The sequence below is a fragment of the Cetorhinus maximus genome, chromosome 1, assembly GCF_964194155.1.
Source record: "Cetorhinus maximus chromosome 1, sCetMax3.hap1.1, whole genome shotgun sequence".
In the NCBI taxonomy this organism is placed as follows: Eukaryota; Metazoa; Chordata; class Chondrichthyes; order Lamniformes; family Cetorhinidae; genus Cetorhinus; species Cetorhinus maximus.
Window position 1 is genome coordinate 15306372 of NC_135879.1, and position 19535 is coordinate 15325906.

At 42.6% G+C, this 19535-nt stretch overlaps 1 protein-coding gene across 2 annotated transcripts in view; it reads left to right on the forward strand.

Annotated features, from left to right (window-relative positions):
- The window catches only part of gpat3 (glycerol-3-phosphate acyltransferase 3), a 44253-nt gene extending 25733 nt beyond the window's left edge, over positions 1 to 18520 (forward strand). For both annotated transcript variants that reach the window (XM_078535600.1, XM_078535564.1), the window contains exons 7-13: positions 4207 to 4300; positions 5429 to 5544; positions 7302 to 7357; positions 8036 to 8121; positions 9429 to 9557; positions 15922 to 16001; positions 18265 to 18520. In XM_078535600.1, coding sequence (XP_078391726.1) covers positions 4207 to 4300; positions 5429 to 5544; positions 7302 to 7357; positions 8036 to 8121; positions 9429 to 9557; positions 15922 to 16001; positions 18265 to 18361 — 658 coding nt within the window. In that variant the 3' untranslated portion in view covers positions 18362 to 18520. The remainder of the gene's footprint in view (positions 1 to 4206; positions 4301 to 5428; positions 5545 to 7301; positions 7358 to 8035; positions 8122 to 9428; positions 9558 to 15921; positions 16002 to 18264) is intronic.
- The last annotated feature ends 1015 nt before the right edge of the window (positions 18521 to 19535 follow it).

Below are 19535 nucleotides of genomic sequence, written 5' to 3' on the forward strand. Positions count from 1 at the left end.
TTGACTTGTTCATATTTTTAAATGCTTCTTTTCATCTAGAGTGAATCTTCCCCCTCTAACCATTTTCTAATTTTAAAACTTCTTCTAAAATCTTTCACTTCTTCCCTGGTCCCCCCACCACCACCTGCCTCCAAGCTGCCTGGAGGTGAAAGTTTTCATTGACAGAAAATAACTGTCAGAAGAACAGAATGTGAGGCTTAACCTGGCCACCAATCGGTAAACTTGTTAGTGGCCCCGGGGGCTCGTCTGTAGTTAAGCTTTTAGCTCGGTGACCTCCTGATCTTTTCATTACATGATTGTGGGTGAACGGTGTCGAGTGAGTGTTCAGTGCACCAGCGCTGTATATTATAGGATGAGTGTTTGACATACATCAGGGCTGGGAACAGTAGCACTGGCATGAACGTTAATATAAAATCGTGATGTGGGCCTGGGGCTATTTTAAACTGCAATGCTGTTTTTCCTTCAAGATTTTGAGGTTTTTTTTCAGTAATGATTAATTTGGTTTTGGGAACTGTGCTGATTGAAACATTTATAATTTTTTCGTATTTTAATGTATTTCCCAAACTGATAACTATTCATCCTGGCGTACTATGTCTGAACCAAGTTTCATTTCTGCTCCGTTTCCACTGGTATTCTCAACTGCTAGACTTGTAATGAAAACCAATCTAACTGATGCTATAAATATTGAATGTACTTTGGGGGAAAAAATGCATCTTTAAGAAGTGAAGAGGGCTGAAAGTGGAATTGGAACAGAAATTGACAACAACCAAGGTGTTGATAATATCAAGCAATTGCTTTAAGGGAACTTCTGATTCAGCCAAACGTCCAGAGACATTTGTGTCTGTGTGTGCGCACATTGCTGCCTGTGTGCGCGCGCGTGCGCCCGTCTCTGTCCCTCTCTGTGCGCGCGCGTGCCCATCTCTGTCCCCCTCTGTCTGTCTGTGTGCGTGCCCGTCTCTGTCCCTCTGTCTGTCTATGCACGTGCGCGCCCGTCTGTGTGTGTGTGTGTGTTGTCTCTTTGTGTGTGCCTGCCTGTCTCTCTGTGTGTGTGTGTGTGTGTGTGTGTGTGTGTGTGTTGTCTCTTTGTCTGTGCCTGCCTGCCTGCGTGCGTGCGTGCGTGTGTGTGTGTGTGTGTGTGTGTGTGTGAGAGAGAGAATTGGCTAGGTTTCAGATCTGCTTATTTCAACTAACAGATTCTGAATGGCCTTTCTGTTTTCTTACTCATCCCACTGAATTCCCAGTGAGCTTTAATTTAATTACACAAAACACAGCTACCCATTTTATTCGCTCATGATTAAGCAGCCTAAAACTGTTCCAAAACAAGTGTTGCATACACTGAAATGTGTGGGCTTAATCTGGCCTTCAATTTCCATTTTAATTATTTAGAAGAGTCGGCCTTTGAAGGTTCAGTTGGAGGTTTCACCCAACCTGCTGTTGGTGCTTCTGCTTGAGCCAGTTTGTCCACATGCCCAGTTCAACTGTGCAACAGAGTAAGCTGCATTGGCCCCTGCAATATGTCTCTTAGTAAAATGTTGCTCGGTGTCAAGTACAGTTTTAGTGTGAATTTTCTGCCTGCGGCGTACATGGAAATACCTGTCTTCATACGGTACCTTATTGCGTCGACAAAACATGTCAGCGTTTGATGCGATGAGTTACGTTTGATGTGCAGGCTGGTTCTGGTTACTGGACAGAGGCTGTTTCGCACTTCTTTTGGCCCAGTCTTAATGTGAGATATTCTGGTGCAAGCACTAATCACCAGACAGGTAAAGAACGGAGAGGGACACTGGCCCATCTTGGTTCATTCATGCAAGGTGACCCCTCTTCTCCATGGGGCATCCAATGGCTTTTTAGATGCTTCTAGACCAGAATCTTACGTTGATCGGGCGGTTCCGCGCCCGACCCAGACGCACTTGAAATTGCGCGAAAGGATGTCAGGCGTGCATCCTGATGTCATCAAATTGCGCGAAAGGATGTCAGGCGTGCATCCTGATGTCATCACGCACACAAGCGATATTGAGGTCGGCGGGTGTGCATGGGAGTCAGAGCTGCGCCCACCGACAATTAAAGGGCCAATTAAGGCCATTAAAAACCCTGTCGTCCACGATTTTGCACTCGTCTCACAGGCAAAATGGGCAAGCAGGCAGCCCATTTTTAACGAAACCTCACCCCAGGGCGGGATGAAATGTCCGAGGTGAAATATAATAAGAAAAGATATCTGGAGACTGATGATTTCTGAGCTCTGTCAGGAGCTTGAATCTGTTGCATAGATACAGTTTGGTGCATTTTTTTTTCTTGTCAATTAATCTGTCCAGGTCTGCAGCTCCGCAGCAGCTGTCTGCCTTCAGGGAGCTCGCTAGAAACGCCCACCCACACCCTCACCCTCACTTCTGTCGGCGCCCACCCTCTTCCCACCCACCACGGCAGCACGGAGGCGTTCTCAGCGTGAGTTTCACGCTGGCTGCCCGTTAATTGGCCCAGCCAGGGTGAAATTGCATTCGGAAGCCAGTCGCGGGCGGAAGTGTATTTCACATCTGCTCCTGGGCCCGCCGACTTGGCGCGCACGCCAACCGTGACATTCAGGTCCTAGTTATTTTCCTCCATTGCTCACTCTGGATGGCGGTCTAGGTGTTGCTGACCATCTGTCCGAAGATCATCTGACATCAGCCCTGAATTGACACTCTGCCCTTTGTTTGACTCTCATAGTTTAACTTGAAGTGTTTTGGAGCAGACGCAGGACCAACTTTTTTGTTTCAGAAAACAGACCTTCATTTAGAAGTCTCTTTCCCTGTTTAACCCACAAGGCTTTGATGATTGGAGAGTTAGGGAGGAGTTTCCCAGATGATCACCCCACCTCCGCCCCCATCCCCCTCATTTTGGCCCTGGGTTTCTTTTTCTGTTTCGTTGCCTCTCCCATATTGACATGGCTGCTGGAGGGTAGGAAGTACCTTGCCACACTCGCCCAGGCAGCGTGGTGCAAGGCAGGCTTGATGGGCCAACTTGTCTTCTCTTGTTTGTACTTCACCTTGAGGTTGCCAGAGCTTCTCTGACCGTGAACAACACTTCTACTGACCAACAAAAATAGTTTTTTTTTTGTTTTTATATTTTTATTTATGCTGTAAATGTTCATGCATTTGATTAACAACGAAATTGTGATGCCTGTAGTTTCTGTTAAGCGTGTTGTGCTGCTGTTTCTAGTTCAGCACTGGCTCCGTTTGTGTGTCAGTGTGAGAGGAAAGCACGAGGTTTTATTTCTAGATGGATAACATTGAAAAGCAGAAAGGTTATGCTAAACTTGTATCAAACCTTGGCTGCACCACACCTGGAGTATTGTGCCCAATTCTCCTTGCCATTTTGCGAAAAAGATAGAGGCACTATAGGGTGCAAAAAATGTCACAAGAATCACACCAGAAATGTGGAGTTATACCCAGCAGGAGAGGATTAACAAACTGGGTCTCTTTTCTCCTTTCTTGAGAGTTGCGCTAATGGAGATCTTTAAAATTCTGAAAGGTTTTTGACACACAATGTGGGGAAAAACAAAACTGGAGGCCATTAATGTAAGGATGGTTACCCAAAAAATCAAAAGGGGAAGTCGGAGGAAAATTATTTATTCTGAATGGTGAGAAAGTGGAAGACGCTGCCACAGGGTGTGGTTGAAGGAAAAAAAACCATGGGTGCATTTAAGGGTAGGCTGGATAAGCATATGAGCGAGAAGGGATGAGAGGGATATGCTGAGTTAGATGAGGCAAGATGGGAGGAGGCTTGAGTGGCGCATAAACACCGACATGGACTGGTTGGGTTGAGTGACTTGTTTCTGTGCTATACATCCTATATGATCCTATGTAAACAATAGTAAGGGTAAGAATGAACAACGCAGGTATGTTCTTATATGCACTAGCTGTAACTGAGTGCCACTCTGTTCTTGATCAGAAAGTTGTTTAGCTCCCTTCAACAGAGGAGGATAGAACTGGAGTACCAAAGGCAGCTTTAGTTAGGCTGTCGCCAGTTCTAAAAAAAGCTTGTTCTAAGACCGCTGGTTGGAGATGGTCTTGCAAAGGTTGGGCCAGAATCGCAAGTGCAAGCACTGCATTTTTGTGCTTGGTTTAATTTAAGGCCTTGGCATCATTGGCCCTGACAGTATGATATAAATTAGTGCTGGGAATTGTTGACTATTGATGTTGGACAATGTTAATGAATTTGTAATTGCAGGGAAAACAGACCAAAGAAAGGAGGTATATGTGTAGCAAACCACACATCACCAATAGATGTCGTCATATTAGCCAACGATGGAGGCTATGCAATGGTGAGATGGATGATGCTCATATAAAACAGTTTAACTTGTCTACTTTGCTTCTATATATTTTTCTTGTTTTTGTTTTATATTAAGAAGCCTTACACGAATGAATTAGTGTTTGAAGTCATTTAATTCCATGTTTTGGGCCACTTAGACAATTTATCTTATCTGAGGTGAAGGTTTGTCCCCATCTCTGTTGCATGCTTCCCTACTTTCTTCCCCTCTCTCTTTTACCCCTTTGTTGCTTGCGCTCTCTCTCTCTCGTGCGCTCTCTCTCTCTCGTGCGCTCTCTCTCTCGCGCTCTCTCTTTCTCTCGCGCTTGCCCTCGTGCTCTCGCGCACTCTGGGGAACTTGACCTCAAATGTTTGCCCTATTAATGGCCATGTGGGTTCACATCAGGAGCCATGTCACCCCGATCTGCCCTGCGGTTGGTCAGTCAAGTGGGTGAGGCTGCAGTGGGGTAGGTTTTGATTGGCAGAAGGGATGCCACTTGCCTGTTTTCAACCAGTAGATAGGGTTGACTCACTGAGGGACTTTAATTTATGCAGGGAATGCACTCTATGGCCCAAGCGCACATGCTCCGTGCCCCTCGCCCTTGCTGTGCAGTCTCGGACAGTGTGGATGAGTGGTGGGCTGTGTCCCCCCTAATTTGTATTAGAAAATATTGTCCTAGTCAATGGACTATGCTGCCACCTCTAGATTCCTCCTTTTAATTTGAACATTTCAACCTGAAAATGCCATACACATTGAAAAACATGCAAAGACAATGGTTTACAAATCACCCAATACAATACTAATCTGCTGCTGTTCCCTGCTCCCAAACATGGACCTGGCCGTTCATACCAACCCTGTAACCCTAAAAACTAATGGTCTGACATTACATCTCCTTAATATTTGTTTTCTCACTTTAGAAAGACGATAATGATTTGTGAGCATCAGTCTAATGAGGTGTTGGCAATTTTTATCAAATGTCTAACTAAGCGTTTGAACTGGCAGGCAAAACCTATTGTGGGTGCTATGTTGAAGTTGTTTCTTGTGCTTTGTTAATTATATTCCTTCAGTGTGTTAACATGCGGATGGGGTAAAACAAAAAAAAAAAATTAGCTGCGAAAAATTAACTGGTCCATTTCTGAATAGGTTGGGCAGGTGCATGGTGGTCTGATGGGAATCATTCAGAGGTCTATGGTCAAGGCCTGCCCACACGTCTGGTTTGAACGATCGGAAATGAAAGACCGCCATCTTGTAATAAAAAGGTTAGATGCAGCGGCTGTTATGTCTGGCATTCATGAACTTGCGTTCATTCGAATTTCCCGGTCCCTGGAGTTCAGTTCGGATTGAAGGAGTCCAAGTGGAGAAACGTTAGGACAATAATAATGATCTGCTTTGTAATTACGACTCCACATACTGTTCACTAAATGCGCCTGTCTTTTTCATTGTCTCAACATAGTTGCAGATTTGAATTTTTCAATGTTAATGCTTGAAAATCAAGGTCGTTCCTGCTGTTGCTCCTCCTGTACTAATTAAAAAAGGGGCTGTAATTCAGATTGTCAGCTGCAGCTCAGTGGGAGCACTCTCAACCTCTGAGTCAGGAGGCTATGGCCGGGATTTTCTGGACCCGCCGTGGGTGAGGTGGCACCCCAGCCGGAAGTCTATTGGCTTGCGGCGGGACTGGAAGATCCCGGCGGGTGTGGAAAATCCCACCTTATGAATTTACTTCCCACTTTCACTTGAGCTCATAATCCAGGCGGATAACCGCACTGAAGTACTGAGGGAGTGAAAGGTGTGCTACTCGTCCTGGTTCCTGGCCTTTGTTTACCCCTCAGCCAAGATCACTAAAACAGACTCTCGGCTCATTCTCTCGTTGCTATTTGTGGGACCTTGGTGTTGGTGGGAGCTTGCTGTGCGCTAAAAGACTGAATTTCTTACACTATAACTGTGATGTACTTCATTGGCTATGGCAGGTTCTTAGCTTGTGACGGATGCTGTATATGCAAGACAGACAATGATGGAAATACTCAACAGATCAGGCAGCATCTATGAAGAGAAAACCAGAGTTAACCTTTCAGGTCAATTTCATGAGAACTGAACTCTTTTTCTCTCTACAGATGCTGCTTAACATGCTGAGTATTTCCAGCATTTTCTGTTTTGATTTTGTATTGCCAGCATCTGCAATGTTTTGCTTTTGCCAATTATGCAATTCTTTCTTTTCTTTGATTAATACGACCAGGATGTCTGTTGTGGCCCCTTCCTGATGGATTGTTGGTTCAACGGGCAGGGCCCTCTGTGACAAGGTGCTGATTGCTGTGAGGTTTAAAAGTTTTCTATTGTCTATGTGTATAATGTGAACAGTCTTTATTTCTGTGGTGCCTGATGGAAATGCAAGGTGCCTATGGGACATTTCAAAATGTTTGCGCTTTGTTGTTGGAGGCAGATGATGTTGAACCTCAACTGTCTCCAACTGTTTTGCTAATCTTCATTCAGTTGTGTTGCTGTTTATTGAAGGTAAACTTCAATGTGCCTGTGTTAATTTCTATTTCAAGAAAACAAATGCAGATCCTACAATGCAGTCTAATTGCATTGTACAATGGACATGCACTCAAAAAAGTAGAACATGAGTAGGGAATTCAGCCCCTTGAATCTGTTCTGCCATTTAATTGGATCATCGTGGGTCTGTATCTTAAGTCCAAGGCGAGCAGATGACGTTATATTTCTTAATACCTTTGCCTAACATCAATCTCAATTTTGATGTTTCAGTTGACCAGCAGCCACAAAAATCCTTTTGGGGAAGACCTTTCATAATAAGGATAATAGATGATGATGACGAGTTGAAGTAGCCTTGAGTTTGAGGTTTTTAACACTCATAAATAATTTGCCTGTTACTCATGTACCAAATTGAACAAAGATGAGAAAAAGGGAAGGATTTTTAAACGTTGAGAGATATTATAGTCTTCGAATAGTGAAGGAAGATTGTGATCTCCCTCACTTGATGAACTTTCTCTTCTATTCACAGACTAAGTGATCATGTTGCAGATAAGACAAAATTACCAATTTTAATATTTCCTGAAGGTAAGCACAATTTTAGTGTCAGTATGTTTCATTCTTCATAGTTATTGGAAAGCCTGAAAAACTGAAAAAGTACAAGAGCAAATTAATTTGAATTCACTGTCCTATTTAAAGAAACAAACGAGCTTACCTGTCACATAACTTAGTTGAAAAATTGTATAAGCTGTAAGCCTAAACTTTTTTCCCTTCCCTTGTATATCCTTATTGATATTTTGGTACAGTGTTCCCTAGATTGAAGATGTGCGTACCTTTCAGAGATTAGGATACTTTCCAAGACTCGGTAGCTGGCTTATGAGACTTGGGACTGAAAAGATGTTCACCATTGCTGGACTTTGAGTGTCAACAGCTCACGTCAGCTGAGCGACTCAAGCTGCGTCTGAATTCAGATGATACGTTGAGATGCCAGATGCTAAATTGACGAATGAAGATTCCTAAATAGGTCAATGAAGAAGTTTTACATTGAACTGCTTCCTTTCAATTTTCTTCCCCTTTATGAACATTCGTCACAACGTAGCAAGCAGAAATGAGTAATACCTTGGAAAAAATGTTGGATGTTGGGCCGGGCTGGTTGTTACTTAGGATGTTATCTTGCTTGATTTGCATTGGAGTCCATTGCAAGTTGTTCTTCCCTTCTGGTATAAATTTTTCAAAATAATTCTCGAATATGAAACTTGCTTCCAGGTACCTGCATAAACAATACCTCTGTCATGATGTTCAAGAAAGGAAGTTTTGAAATAGGAGGAACGATATATCCAGTTGCAATCAAGGTAAACTGGTGAAGATTTTCTGAGTTTAACTGTCACCTTTTTTTTCAGTTTTTCAAAAAATATGTTTGAGTTTGAGATATTCAACAGCCTGTGCATAACTGAGGATCAAACTGATCAAGGAGCTCCTGTTGAAGAATCACATTCCTGGTGCAAGAATCAATCGGAGGAAGTTGCTTTTGCTTGCTTGTAGCTATTTTAAAAAATAACTTCTCCGTTCCTAGGTGCCTGGAGTTGTGTGTACCTGCACTCATTCTGTACTCACGTCACGAGGGAATGTCTAACTTGTATATCAGTGCACCAGAAAAATGTCTTGGCCTAAAGCTTTGCTCAGTAGGATGCATACCCCCTAATCTAAGAATATATATGAAGTTATTCACAGTGGCTTTCTCCTGAAAGCAGTTAGCATCTTGTTCCAAGTTGTGTTCGTTGTTTATTATTTTCAACTTTCCAAACAACCCAAACTGCAGGGCTGTTGTCTGCAGGCCTTTATGCTTTGGTTTGATGTGCCAAACAGTGAAGATGTGTTGGTATGTCTTATTTGGTGAGGGTGCCTTCTATTCAATTTGAAGCTTTATCGGATTTGTTCTTTGTTCCCAATCGTGCCAAATGGCAAATGGTCAACTTAACCCGGGCTCGCTCTCTCAACAACCTTAATAGACATGAAGCAACAGCTCAGATGATCATAGAACAATTGAGCACAGGAATAGAAGGAGGCCATCCAGCAAAAAGCAGTCTAATTAGTCCTACTCTTTCTCTGTATCCCTCCCACTTCAAGTTTTCTATATTTGATTCCCTTTTGAAAGTTACGAGTGAATCGTCTTAAACCATTTTTTCAGGCAGTGCTTTCAGATGATTATAACTTGCTGTGTTTAAAGAAAAACCCCTCATCTCACATTTGTCTTTTTTGTCAATTACCTTAAATCTGTAGCTTCCAGTTGCTGACTCCCTTACCAGTGGAAACAATTTCTCCTCCTTTATTCTACCGAAACCCTTCATGAGGTTTTGTTGTTTCCTCCAATTTTCAGTTATCAGTTGTAGTAGAATGAGTGTTCTGTTTCCAAGGCAATTGCTAGGAGTCTAATTTGTTTGCTTGTTCTCTAAACCAACCGCCACCCCCCCCCCCCCCGCCCCCGCCAGTTTTACCGTAAGATTTCTGTACCTTTTGGCTGAAGAGGAAAAGGCTGCGTTTGTGAAAACAGAATAATTGTAATTGGTTTCTTTAAAATCCTAACATTTTTACTTGCTGCAATTGCATTGACTGGAGTAATGGGACAATTAGTGAGCTGGTGTCATTGTTTTTGCTGCAGTATGATCCTCAGTTTGGTGATGCTTTTTGGAACAGCAGCAAATATGGGATGGTATCCTACCTGCTCCAAATGATGACCAGCTGGGCCATAGTCTGCAACGTGTGGTACCTACCTCCAATGACCAGACAGGTAGGTGACTGGTTTGTAACTGATTGATTGTTCTCCTATGGCATTGCAGTTAGACAGTCAAGGCTTCAAGTGAAGCAGGGTTAGAGGGCAGGAGATAAATGATCCGGGACCACGGGTTTAATTCACTCCCTATTTTATAGGCGTAGCCAGTCCTTTATGGAAGACTTTTTAATATTTCTTTCAGTTAAATAGGAAGACATATGGTAATTTGGGAAGTAACCAGGTGGAGCTGGTTGGAAAATAGAAGGTTCTCTGCAGTTTAGGCTGGGATGATCAAACTGGGGCTACAGCGCTATTCTTGGTATGAGGATATACTTATAACGTGGCAGGTTTACACAGGCAGTTTCCATTATGCTTGTGAATTTAGGAGTTTTTAATAGAAATGTAAAAATAAGGAAAGAGTGCATGACTTGCAAATATATTTTTAATATATTGTAGATATCTGTGTGACAAGAACTTAAACTTGCAATGGTTTTTCATACACTTTTGACAATATTCAAGGCACAAGCAATATGAACCTGTTTTTGGTTGTGTGGGGAGGAATTGACCACATAGTAATCTATTCCATTACCTTGAGCATTCAAAATATCAACAGTACTGTGCAGCATTCGCTCCAGTAATATTCTTGAGTTCAAACATTAGGTTTCTGTACGAAGATCGCAAATGGTGCTTGCAGTGTTCTTATCAAATTGCTTTAAGTTCTCAAGCCAGCAGCACCCTCATTAGCCAATGGTTCAAGTGCCAACTAACAATCCGAAGGTCATGTGTTCAAATTTCACCAGGGCAAGTGATGAAAGTGAACTCAAACCATTTGGTAATTTGTGGTTTGACACCAGAAAATGACCATAACAGCTGCTGGATTACCATACAACCCCAACTGGTTCTCTAATGTCCCTCTGGGAAGGAAACCTGCACACTGTATCCGGTTTGACCCACGTGTGTCTCCAGCCTCACATTATGTTGAAGACTCCTAATGGTCCCTGATCAGGCTTTGTAGCACAGCAAGGATCCCTATTGCAAGAAACTGAGTCTCTGCGCACCCCCCCACCACCCCCATTCTTGAAAGTCTTAACCAGACAGTCCAAAAAATATTTGCAGGACATGGGTTAGATACAGAGTAAAGTTCCCTTTATTCTGTCCCAACAAACACTCCCAGACAAGTACAGCAGGGGTAAGATTCAGAATAAAGGTCCCTCTGCAATGTCACAGCAAACATTCCCACGGCAGGTACAGTACAGGTTAGCTACAGAGAACATTTCTCACTAATTCACCCATTATAATGTGCTGCATTCTCAACATTAGAACAGCCCCATCTGCCCTTGCTTAACTTTTTTTTGTCTATCCCATTAACCATCCAGTGAGCTCTTTCTCAATCATCTAATTCCCCAAATCATTTTAAATTGCAATAACTGGAGGTTTGTTGAACAGGCTATTGATTCCTCTTTTAAATCACTTTGAGTTAGTGGTAAACTTTCAGTCCACTGAAATGGCAATATTGCAGTCTCAACTCCCTCTAACACTGTCTCTGCAGGAACTTGTACTGCGAGGATATTGGCTGAACTGACAGCTACTGAAGCACACTCTTCAATTTGAACAGATTTACTTTTGGCTTCAGTTTTGCCAAACTTTTCACCAAAGTAATTTTTTTAAAAATTAAGAACGTTGAACAACCCGACTGCAGGTTATACCAAAGTCAGGAAGAGTAAGAAAGAGCAGGTCATGGAAACAGAAGTATTTGGTGATACCAAATCTGGGTTTTAAAAGACTAAAATTTATTGAAGGAATTAAGGAATTCCATGGTTTAGAGGAGCTGGGAAAGAATTATTCGGAGACAGTATCAGTGTGTGCAAGAAGAGAATGCAGGGTTTCCCCACATGTAGGAACTATGAACTATTCTAAGAATTAAGAATTGTTCATTGGGTAAGAAATATTAATTATGAAAGAGGAAACTGAGCTTCTTGGGGAGGTTTTTGCAATACAGGAAAGATGGTAAACTCTATTAGTGGTTAGAGGATGTGTTGAGATCAAGAATGTTGAAAGTGTTATGGACAGATGGGGGATGAATTTAAATGGCCCTAATTTCTTCTCTCGCTACCCGTACATAAACAGTTGTTTTTGATTCCTGATTTCTCCCTTTATAACTGGTGGTGTGTTTCCTCTATTAATAACCCCACAGCAAACTTGAGATAAGGTAAAATAGGAGGGTTGGTTTATTTTACACACACACAAACCGGGGAAAGGGTTTTCACAATGTCCCTCCCTTTTTGCACTTGTACATTAAAAGAGGGATAAGGGAAAGAAAGAGGAACAGGGGAAGACCACGATAAAAATAAGAGTTATGGTTTCACGTGAGTCCAGAATCAAAAGTCCAGTGGTGTATTCCGTCTTTCCCAGAAGCGAGAACTTCCACAATGGGAGAAGCACATAGCGATGAATTAGTATTGAAGGTACAGATGCAGTAGTTCCAATGTTCCAGTAGTTCATGGTGTAGCTGAGGGCCAGGCAGCCTACCTAGACCGAGCTCTTCCTGCTGCTACCTGTTAGATGATAAAATGGTAAACTGCCTGGGCTCAGTTCCACAATATTACAGGTTTAAGCAGCTTGGTGATGGAGGTGGGGTGGGGGAGTTGGGGGAGGTCAGGTGAGGTGGAATACCTCACACTTCTTCTCCTGGTTGTTGGAAAAAGGATGTCTTTTCCCAGGTCTGGAATCTTGAGGTGTTTAATAGAGGAGTCAGGGTTACTTTTGTCCTTTGCAGACATAGCATATCCGTTGGCCGGAGCTCTGCTTTAGAGATGCAAGGGGGGGTGGTGCAGGTTGGTGCATTTCTTTGGAATTTGATTGTCAGCTGCCGCAGAGGGCATTATCACACATTTAAAGATAGTGAGGTCCCTGCTGGTTTCCGAAGGTTAGAAATTCCTTTGGTATGAGTTATGGCTAGTCAGGGTAATGTGTTGTCTGTTTTTAAAATAAAAATAATTTTATGAAGTAGCCGGGCCAAAAGATAAAGGATTGTCATGGTTCAGGATTTTGTGGGGTTTTTTTTAAACAAAGAGGACTTTAGACATAAGTGTGTTTAACTTGAATTTTGGTGTTTATTCAGAGGGTTCAGTGTGGGGTTGGCCATCCATAGACAACCAAGAGGCAATTTACGTAGCAGGTTTCACAAGCTCAGAACATCCCAAGACACTTTAGAGCAAATTATGTTATTCCTGCAGTGTAGCCATTGCTGAAATGTGAGCAACATGGCAGCCAATGTGTGCACAGCAAGCTCCCATGAACAGCAATATTATAATGACCAGTTAATTTCTTTTTTAGTGATGTTGGTTAACGATAAAGCTAGGCCAGGGCACTGGGGAGAACTCTCCTACTTTTAATGTATTGTCTCGGGGCCTTTTTATGCTCACTTGAGAGAGCAGACAAGCCTAACATCTCATCTGAAAGATGGCATCTCTAACAGTGGGTCGGCATTGGGACCAAGATCAGGATCGGATCTGGGATCCCTCAGAGCACCTCCGTGGTCATGACAACGTACCGGGAATTCATTCAACAGAATGAAGAGCGTGATGGTGTTCGGTTCAGCTGGAATGTGTGGCCATCCAGTCGACTCGAAGTTACGCGCGTGGTGGTTCCTTTGGCTTGTCCCTTTATTCCTTTATTGCACTGAAGTGTCTGTGTGCATCTTGTGTTTCATTGGGACTTGAACCTACAACTTTCTGACTCAAAGGAGGTAGTGCTGCCACTGAGGCATGGTTGCCACTTGTTGGATAGGCAGTTTTGCACAGATCCTGAACATTTTTGTGTAATGTCTGGACATTCAAAAAGGCATCAAGCACCTTGGTGTTAGCAAATCTTTTGATTTGCAAGGCAAGGTCATGAAAAATCGTCACAGGTGCCAGAAACCAGTTAGCCAGGGCGACTGACAGACAGAGTTTATGTGACACCTCTGCCCTGTTCAGAGAAGCATCATGTATTAATGTTCAGTAGCGAACCCATGGAAGTGGGCTAGTATATTAATTTTGTAACATGAACAGAGGTCAAGCTGATTGTATCAAGTGACTGTCATCATACTCTTTTCTGTGTTTTACCCACTGTGGAATAAAGCAGTTTCACAACTGAAGCCAAAAAGGCCTCATCTAGAATTAGCTTAGAGAGATTAAAGACATGCACATACTTAGTTAAGGAGATCTGGTCCTGTACACAAGGGAGCTAACTTCTGGATCATATTAGAAAGTAAGCAGACAGACAGCCAGACTGCTTAAGTGAGTGACTGACATCACCGAATCTGCAGCAGATTCAAATTTGTAATGAGGATAAAGGGTGGAAATAGCAAGATGGAGAACTTTTGAATGTAATTCCTTTTAAATAATTGTGTGCACCTCACTGTTCTCTTTGTAAAATTTATGACTGACTATACACTTAAAAGTCTTGTGTAAAGTTTGTCATACCGGATTTATAGCTTTGAATGTCCCTCACTGTGCAACTTGCAATGTGTATGTATTTGAAAAAAATTAATCTGTCATCATTTGCAACTGGTTTAAGTAACCACTGTTTAATTAAGAAGCTAATTTGCTCAAACGTCTCAACAGGTAGGAAAAACTACCAGGTATAAAATCACGAGTTTACACCAAACCAGCCAAATAAATTACAAACTTTAAAAAAAAACCTACCCACCCGAAAGCACCAAATAACAGAAAGGAGAATAATCCAAAACAAATCTCATTGTGTCAGTCGGGTTACTTCATGATCCACTGCTCGGTATGTTTCTAATTAAATTTAAAGCCAGTACATGAAAAGTTCCAAAATTCTTAAAAGAAAAACATCCAACTCCTATTTGGCTTCACTGTTCTGTTATCAGAGCTGACGGACATCACTACGGGAGAGGAGAACAGAGAGAAATAGAGGGATGGCGCAAAGTGATGTCTGCTGTTTGGGAAGTGGCTGTGTGTCAGCATCTGGAGACCATATGCAACTCGAGATGTGTAAACAGAAAACGCTGGTGATGCTCAGCAGGTCTGGCAGCATCAGTGGAGAGAGAAACAGAGTTAACGTTTTATGTCAAATATGACTTCTTCAAAAATTCAGGCATTCAGAAGAGCAGGAGCTCAGAAGAGTCATGTTCGACGTGAAACTTTAACTCTCTTTTTCTCTGCACAGATGCTGCCAGACCTGCTGAGTATTTCCAGCACTTGCTTTTTTTAAAAAATTTCAGACTTCCAGCATCTGCATACTTTGCTTTTATCGGTGTGAGATGTGCTGGAGAAGCTGTGTATTCACCACCTATGGGAGGCCATGGGGGAATGCATGGTTAAAGCAGCTTAGCTGTGTGCTCGTCATTGAGCAGAGAAGAAAGCCAGGCCCCGAGCTGCAGAGTTAAGTTTGCGAGTTAGGCCGTGCCGCTGTTGGTGATAGATCTTGGCAGAATGCAGTACCAGCCGCATTACATCTGCCAGAATTACTCATTGTACAAGGTATGCATTAAACCCAGGTAGGCATAAAAGGCAGTGAGGCCTTGACACCGTGAATGGGATCATAAGAGGTTATGTCGTTTGGGGAAGACTGAATAGTCTTTTCTCTAGCAAAGAGAAGGCTGAGGGGTGACCTGATAGAGATCTTTGAAATTATGAAAGTGTTTGATAGGGTAGACATTGAGAAGGTATTTCCACTTTTGGAACAGACAAAAATCAGGGGCCATAATTGATAGTCGCCAATAAATCCAAGAGGGACTTCAGGAGAAACTTTACCCAGTAAGTAGATAGAATGTGGAACTTGCTACCATGTGGAGTAGTTGAGGTAAAGAGTATTGATGCAATTAAGAGGAAGCTAGATAAGTACATGGGGGAAAACGGAATAGAAGGATTTTGGTTGTGGAGTTACAGTGCATTAAAGTTGGGAAGAGGCTGAAATGGAGCACCAACACTGGCATGGACCAGTTGTGTGAGATGGCCTGTTTTAGTTCTGTAAGTTGTATACAGTATAGGAGAAGGTGTTTGACTGTGAGTATACTTTTCATCTGTAAACAATGCTGCGGGAAATCGAACATGTATATTAGATGCTTGGTAATGCCCCAGTTGTAGAGCTACTTAGCCTGGAGAGCCAGTGCAGACACAATGGGCCGAATGGCCGCCTCCTGCACTAACAATTCTGCGATTCTGTGATTCTTTACATGAGCAATGCCACAGGAGGTCTGAATGTACTGTACTGAAATTGCAATTTAGAAAATGAAATGTTTTAAAAACCCTTTTGCAGAGTCACCTTAGTCAACTTGCATTTTTTCATTAAGAACCGACTCTCTCACCGTTGGCCCCGTCAGGAATGGAGTGATTGCTGAGTAACGGTTTGCCTCTCCCTTCACTCTCTACAGGAAGATGAAGATGCCGTGCAGTTTGCCAATCGAGTCAAAGCAGCCATAGCTCAGCAGGGAGGCTTGGTGGATCTCGCCTGGTAACTAACTCGTGCACGCGTTTTGAATCGATAATAAAATGGAGCGATTGTTTGGAGACTTCCCTTTTTTTAAGAATTGGATTTTGATTGAACTTTTATCTACCAAGTTAGTCGAAAGGGGATGAAAAGCAAATTCTTTTTATGATTGGGCGGCAGTTAAGCTTTGTAATTCTTTGGCAAGGGGACGGAGGAGAAAAAGAAGACAGTCAATTTGTTTTTCTTTTCCTGTGTGATGGAGCGTTTTGTTTCCATTACTCAAAGGCAGAGGCTTAGCTTAGAGCTGTCAAAACTCACCCAGATTAGGAGTTTTAGCGACATGAAACTCAATACACACAGTCTCCAACAGTCGGGTTAAAAGCCTACTAACTATTTGATCCACTCGGCTTCTGTTTGCAGACCAGGCCTTTTATGTTTGCAGCCTAAATGTCATGGTCTTTTGTTCTTTCACCTTACTCCTATGTAAGTGGTAACGGATGCTGGATATAAGAAATTAAAATCAAGAAATGCTGGAAACACACAGCAGATTGGGTAGCATCTTTTAGGAAGTGAGAAACAAAGTTAACATTTTCTGGTTGATAACCTTTCCTCAAAACTCTGAGGCATTATGTCAGCTGCCTTGTCCAACCTGAACTTTCTGTCCCTGAAACCCTCACCCATGTCTTTGTCATCTCCAGACACACTGACACCAACATTTTCCTTGCTGTCTTACTTCATCCTCTATAAACTTTAATTTGTGAAATACTCTGCTGTCCCATCTTGTTTTATGCCAAATGGTGCTTGCTCATCACCCTTCACTGGTCTACATTGGCTTCCTTTTCTCCATTGCCTTAAACCGGAAACCTTCGTCTCTGTCTTCAAACCCCTCTGGCCACGCCCCATCCTGTAATCTCTCTCTCTTTTCATCTCCATCCCATGACCATGCTAAGCCTCATGTGCTTTCCCCACCCCATTTACCCCTTTATGGTGGCTAGGCCTTCAACCCATCCTGAGGCCAGCTGTGAAGTTACCTCTCTAAATCTCTCCACCTTTGTCTTCTCCATTAGAAATCCTCTCAAAACTCATATCCTCAACCAAGTCCTCCATCACCCTTCTGAACCTCATCCTTCGTGGCTCAGTATATGCTCCCCTTAAACCCTTTGTAAAGCACCTTGGAATGTACCATGTTTAGGATGGAAGTTGTGTATTCATTGCTTTTCAGGATGAACTGTCTGTGTTTTCTCTTCCCACAGCAAGTGACTGAGAGTCATTTTTCCCTTGCTGTATTTGGTTATTTCTGTTTATTTTTGTCAGTATTTTCCTTCCCTTTGCCCCGGTAACTTTAAAAGAATCCCATTGCAGGGCACAGTTTTATCCTTTTCATTGATGGAGTGATGTCACTTATAGCCTGTAAAGCCCTGGCACCTGACGACTCTTTGCCTGTGATAGCATTAACCAGTGTACTTCATCTCTGGGTGCAGTGTTGGCCATATTGATTTGTTGTCACAAGTAGACCTCTCCTCCCAAAACAAGCCACGTGCAATTTACTTTGTATTGGGATGGCTGCTATCCTGCCATTCACACCTCATCTAGACACACCTTTTTGTTTCTTTACTTTCCCATTACCTGTCCTGGCGTCCACCCTCTCACAGATCTTCCCTTTTTCCACTTCTCCCCCACCCCCTCCCAACCCCCCTTTTCACTTGCTTGAAACCTATTACATTTCTAACTTGTCTCACTTTTTTGTGATGGCAGGTCATCCACCTGAAATGTTAGCTCAGTTTCCCAACCCACAGATGCTGCCAAGCCTGCTGAGTATTCCCAGCGTTTTCTGTTTTTAATTATTTTCAGATTTCCAGCATCCGGTTAATTTTGCTTTTGTACCATTGGGAGCATCTACCATCCTCTGGGACAATGGGGTTACAGATGGGGTGGGGTGGGAGGTTTTGTGGGGGGCGTGCTGAAGAGAATGATAGTGGAGACAAAGAATCTTAAAAATTTGTGTGGTAGATTATACCATGCTAAATAACCTAGTGATAGCACAACTAATAGCTCCTTAGCAATTCTGCCAAGCACGGGAAACACACAGTCTTCTAATCCTGAAGCTAACAAAAGATTACTGTTTCAAATGGATTTGGATATTATCAAAATTCATCCAAGGATGAGTATCTGGCACAAGTATTAATGCTTTATATGTTTTCTCTCGAGGTTTCTAGTCAATCCAAGCCTTGTCCTTATAAATTCCTAAATCTCATAAGATGAGACTGAATATTTTCTTTTCATTTAGGGATGGAGCTCTGAAAAGAGCCAAAGTTAAAGACAACATGAAAGAACAGCAACAGAAATGCTACAGCAGGATGATCTTTGGGAAAGAAAGCAGCTGAAGAGAAATGAGATGTTAGTCCATTAGTCCTTAGGGTCATTGTTTACGTCTTCGCGCATTCAGGTTTTCAATGAATGTCTTCTCTCTATTTTTGTAAACTGAACAAATTTATACATTGAGTCCCAAATAGAACAATATCTATAAATGATAATGATCTAAATGTGTTTTTTGTTTTGTTTTGTGGCAAATCTCTGATCTAGTGATAGGTGATTAGTGCGTCTGTCCTAGTTGGTCTGTGTTCTCTTTGAAGCATCGCTTCAGTATAATAAATGCAAGGGGGTGGCAGGCTTTGGTCAAGATCTTCACCTGTGATGTGTTTCCAAGACTGTGTTGAAACGTGATGTTAACTTGCTTTGTCTTGGTTGCCACCTCTCTCCATGCACCTCTGAAAGCAATGAGTAGCAGAGGGTCCTCTTATCCAAGAGAGAGTAAGGGTTGACGCGTTTTGCTACAGGCATAGGAAACGCCACAAAGGCAGAACTCGCAATCAGCAGGCTGAGGTGTTAATGTAGTTATAGAAAAAGGAGGAAAGCATGACAGAGAAAAAAATATGTAGTTTCTGAATTTTGCTCGGGGTTTACGTGGCTTACAATGGCTTCTTTTTCTATACCTACGCTCTTACCCTTAGGTCCCCCTGCAAGGATTGAGTCCTGACACACCCTATTCCTTTGCATGCTGCCCCTTATCATCTGAAATCATGTCAGCTTTCACATGTACTCTGATGATACCAGCTCTACCTCAGCAACACCTCTCTTGACCCCTTCCCCCATTCCCTTTGATTTGTCACACTGCTTGTACAACATCCAGCACTGGATGAGCAAAAATTCCCCCCCAGATAAATATTGGGTCGACCAAAATCATTGTCTTCAGTCCCCACCACAATCTCCATTCCCTCGCTGCTGACTCTGTTCTTTTGGTCACCGGTCCTAACATCTCCTTATGTAGCTCAGTGTTAAATTTTGTCAATGCTTCTGTGAAGCACTTTAGGACATTTTAGTATGTTAACAGCACAATATAAATACCTGTTGTTGTTGTTGTTAGATGTTAAATGTGTTGCCTGGTAATTTCAGGACTATTAATACTTTGATTAAATATGTTGGAGTAGTTGGAATGAAGAGGGTCTGGCTCTGGAAGACTAATGGCAAGTGGATTCAGCAATCTGTAGGTCCTTCTAA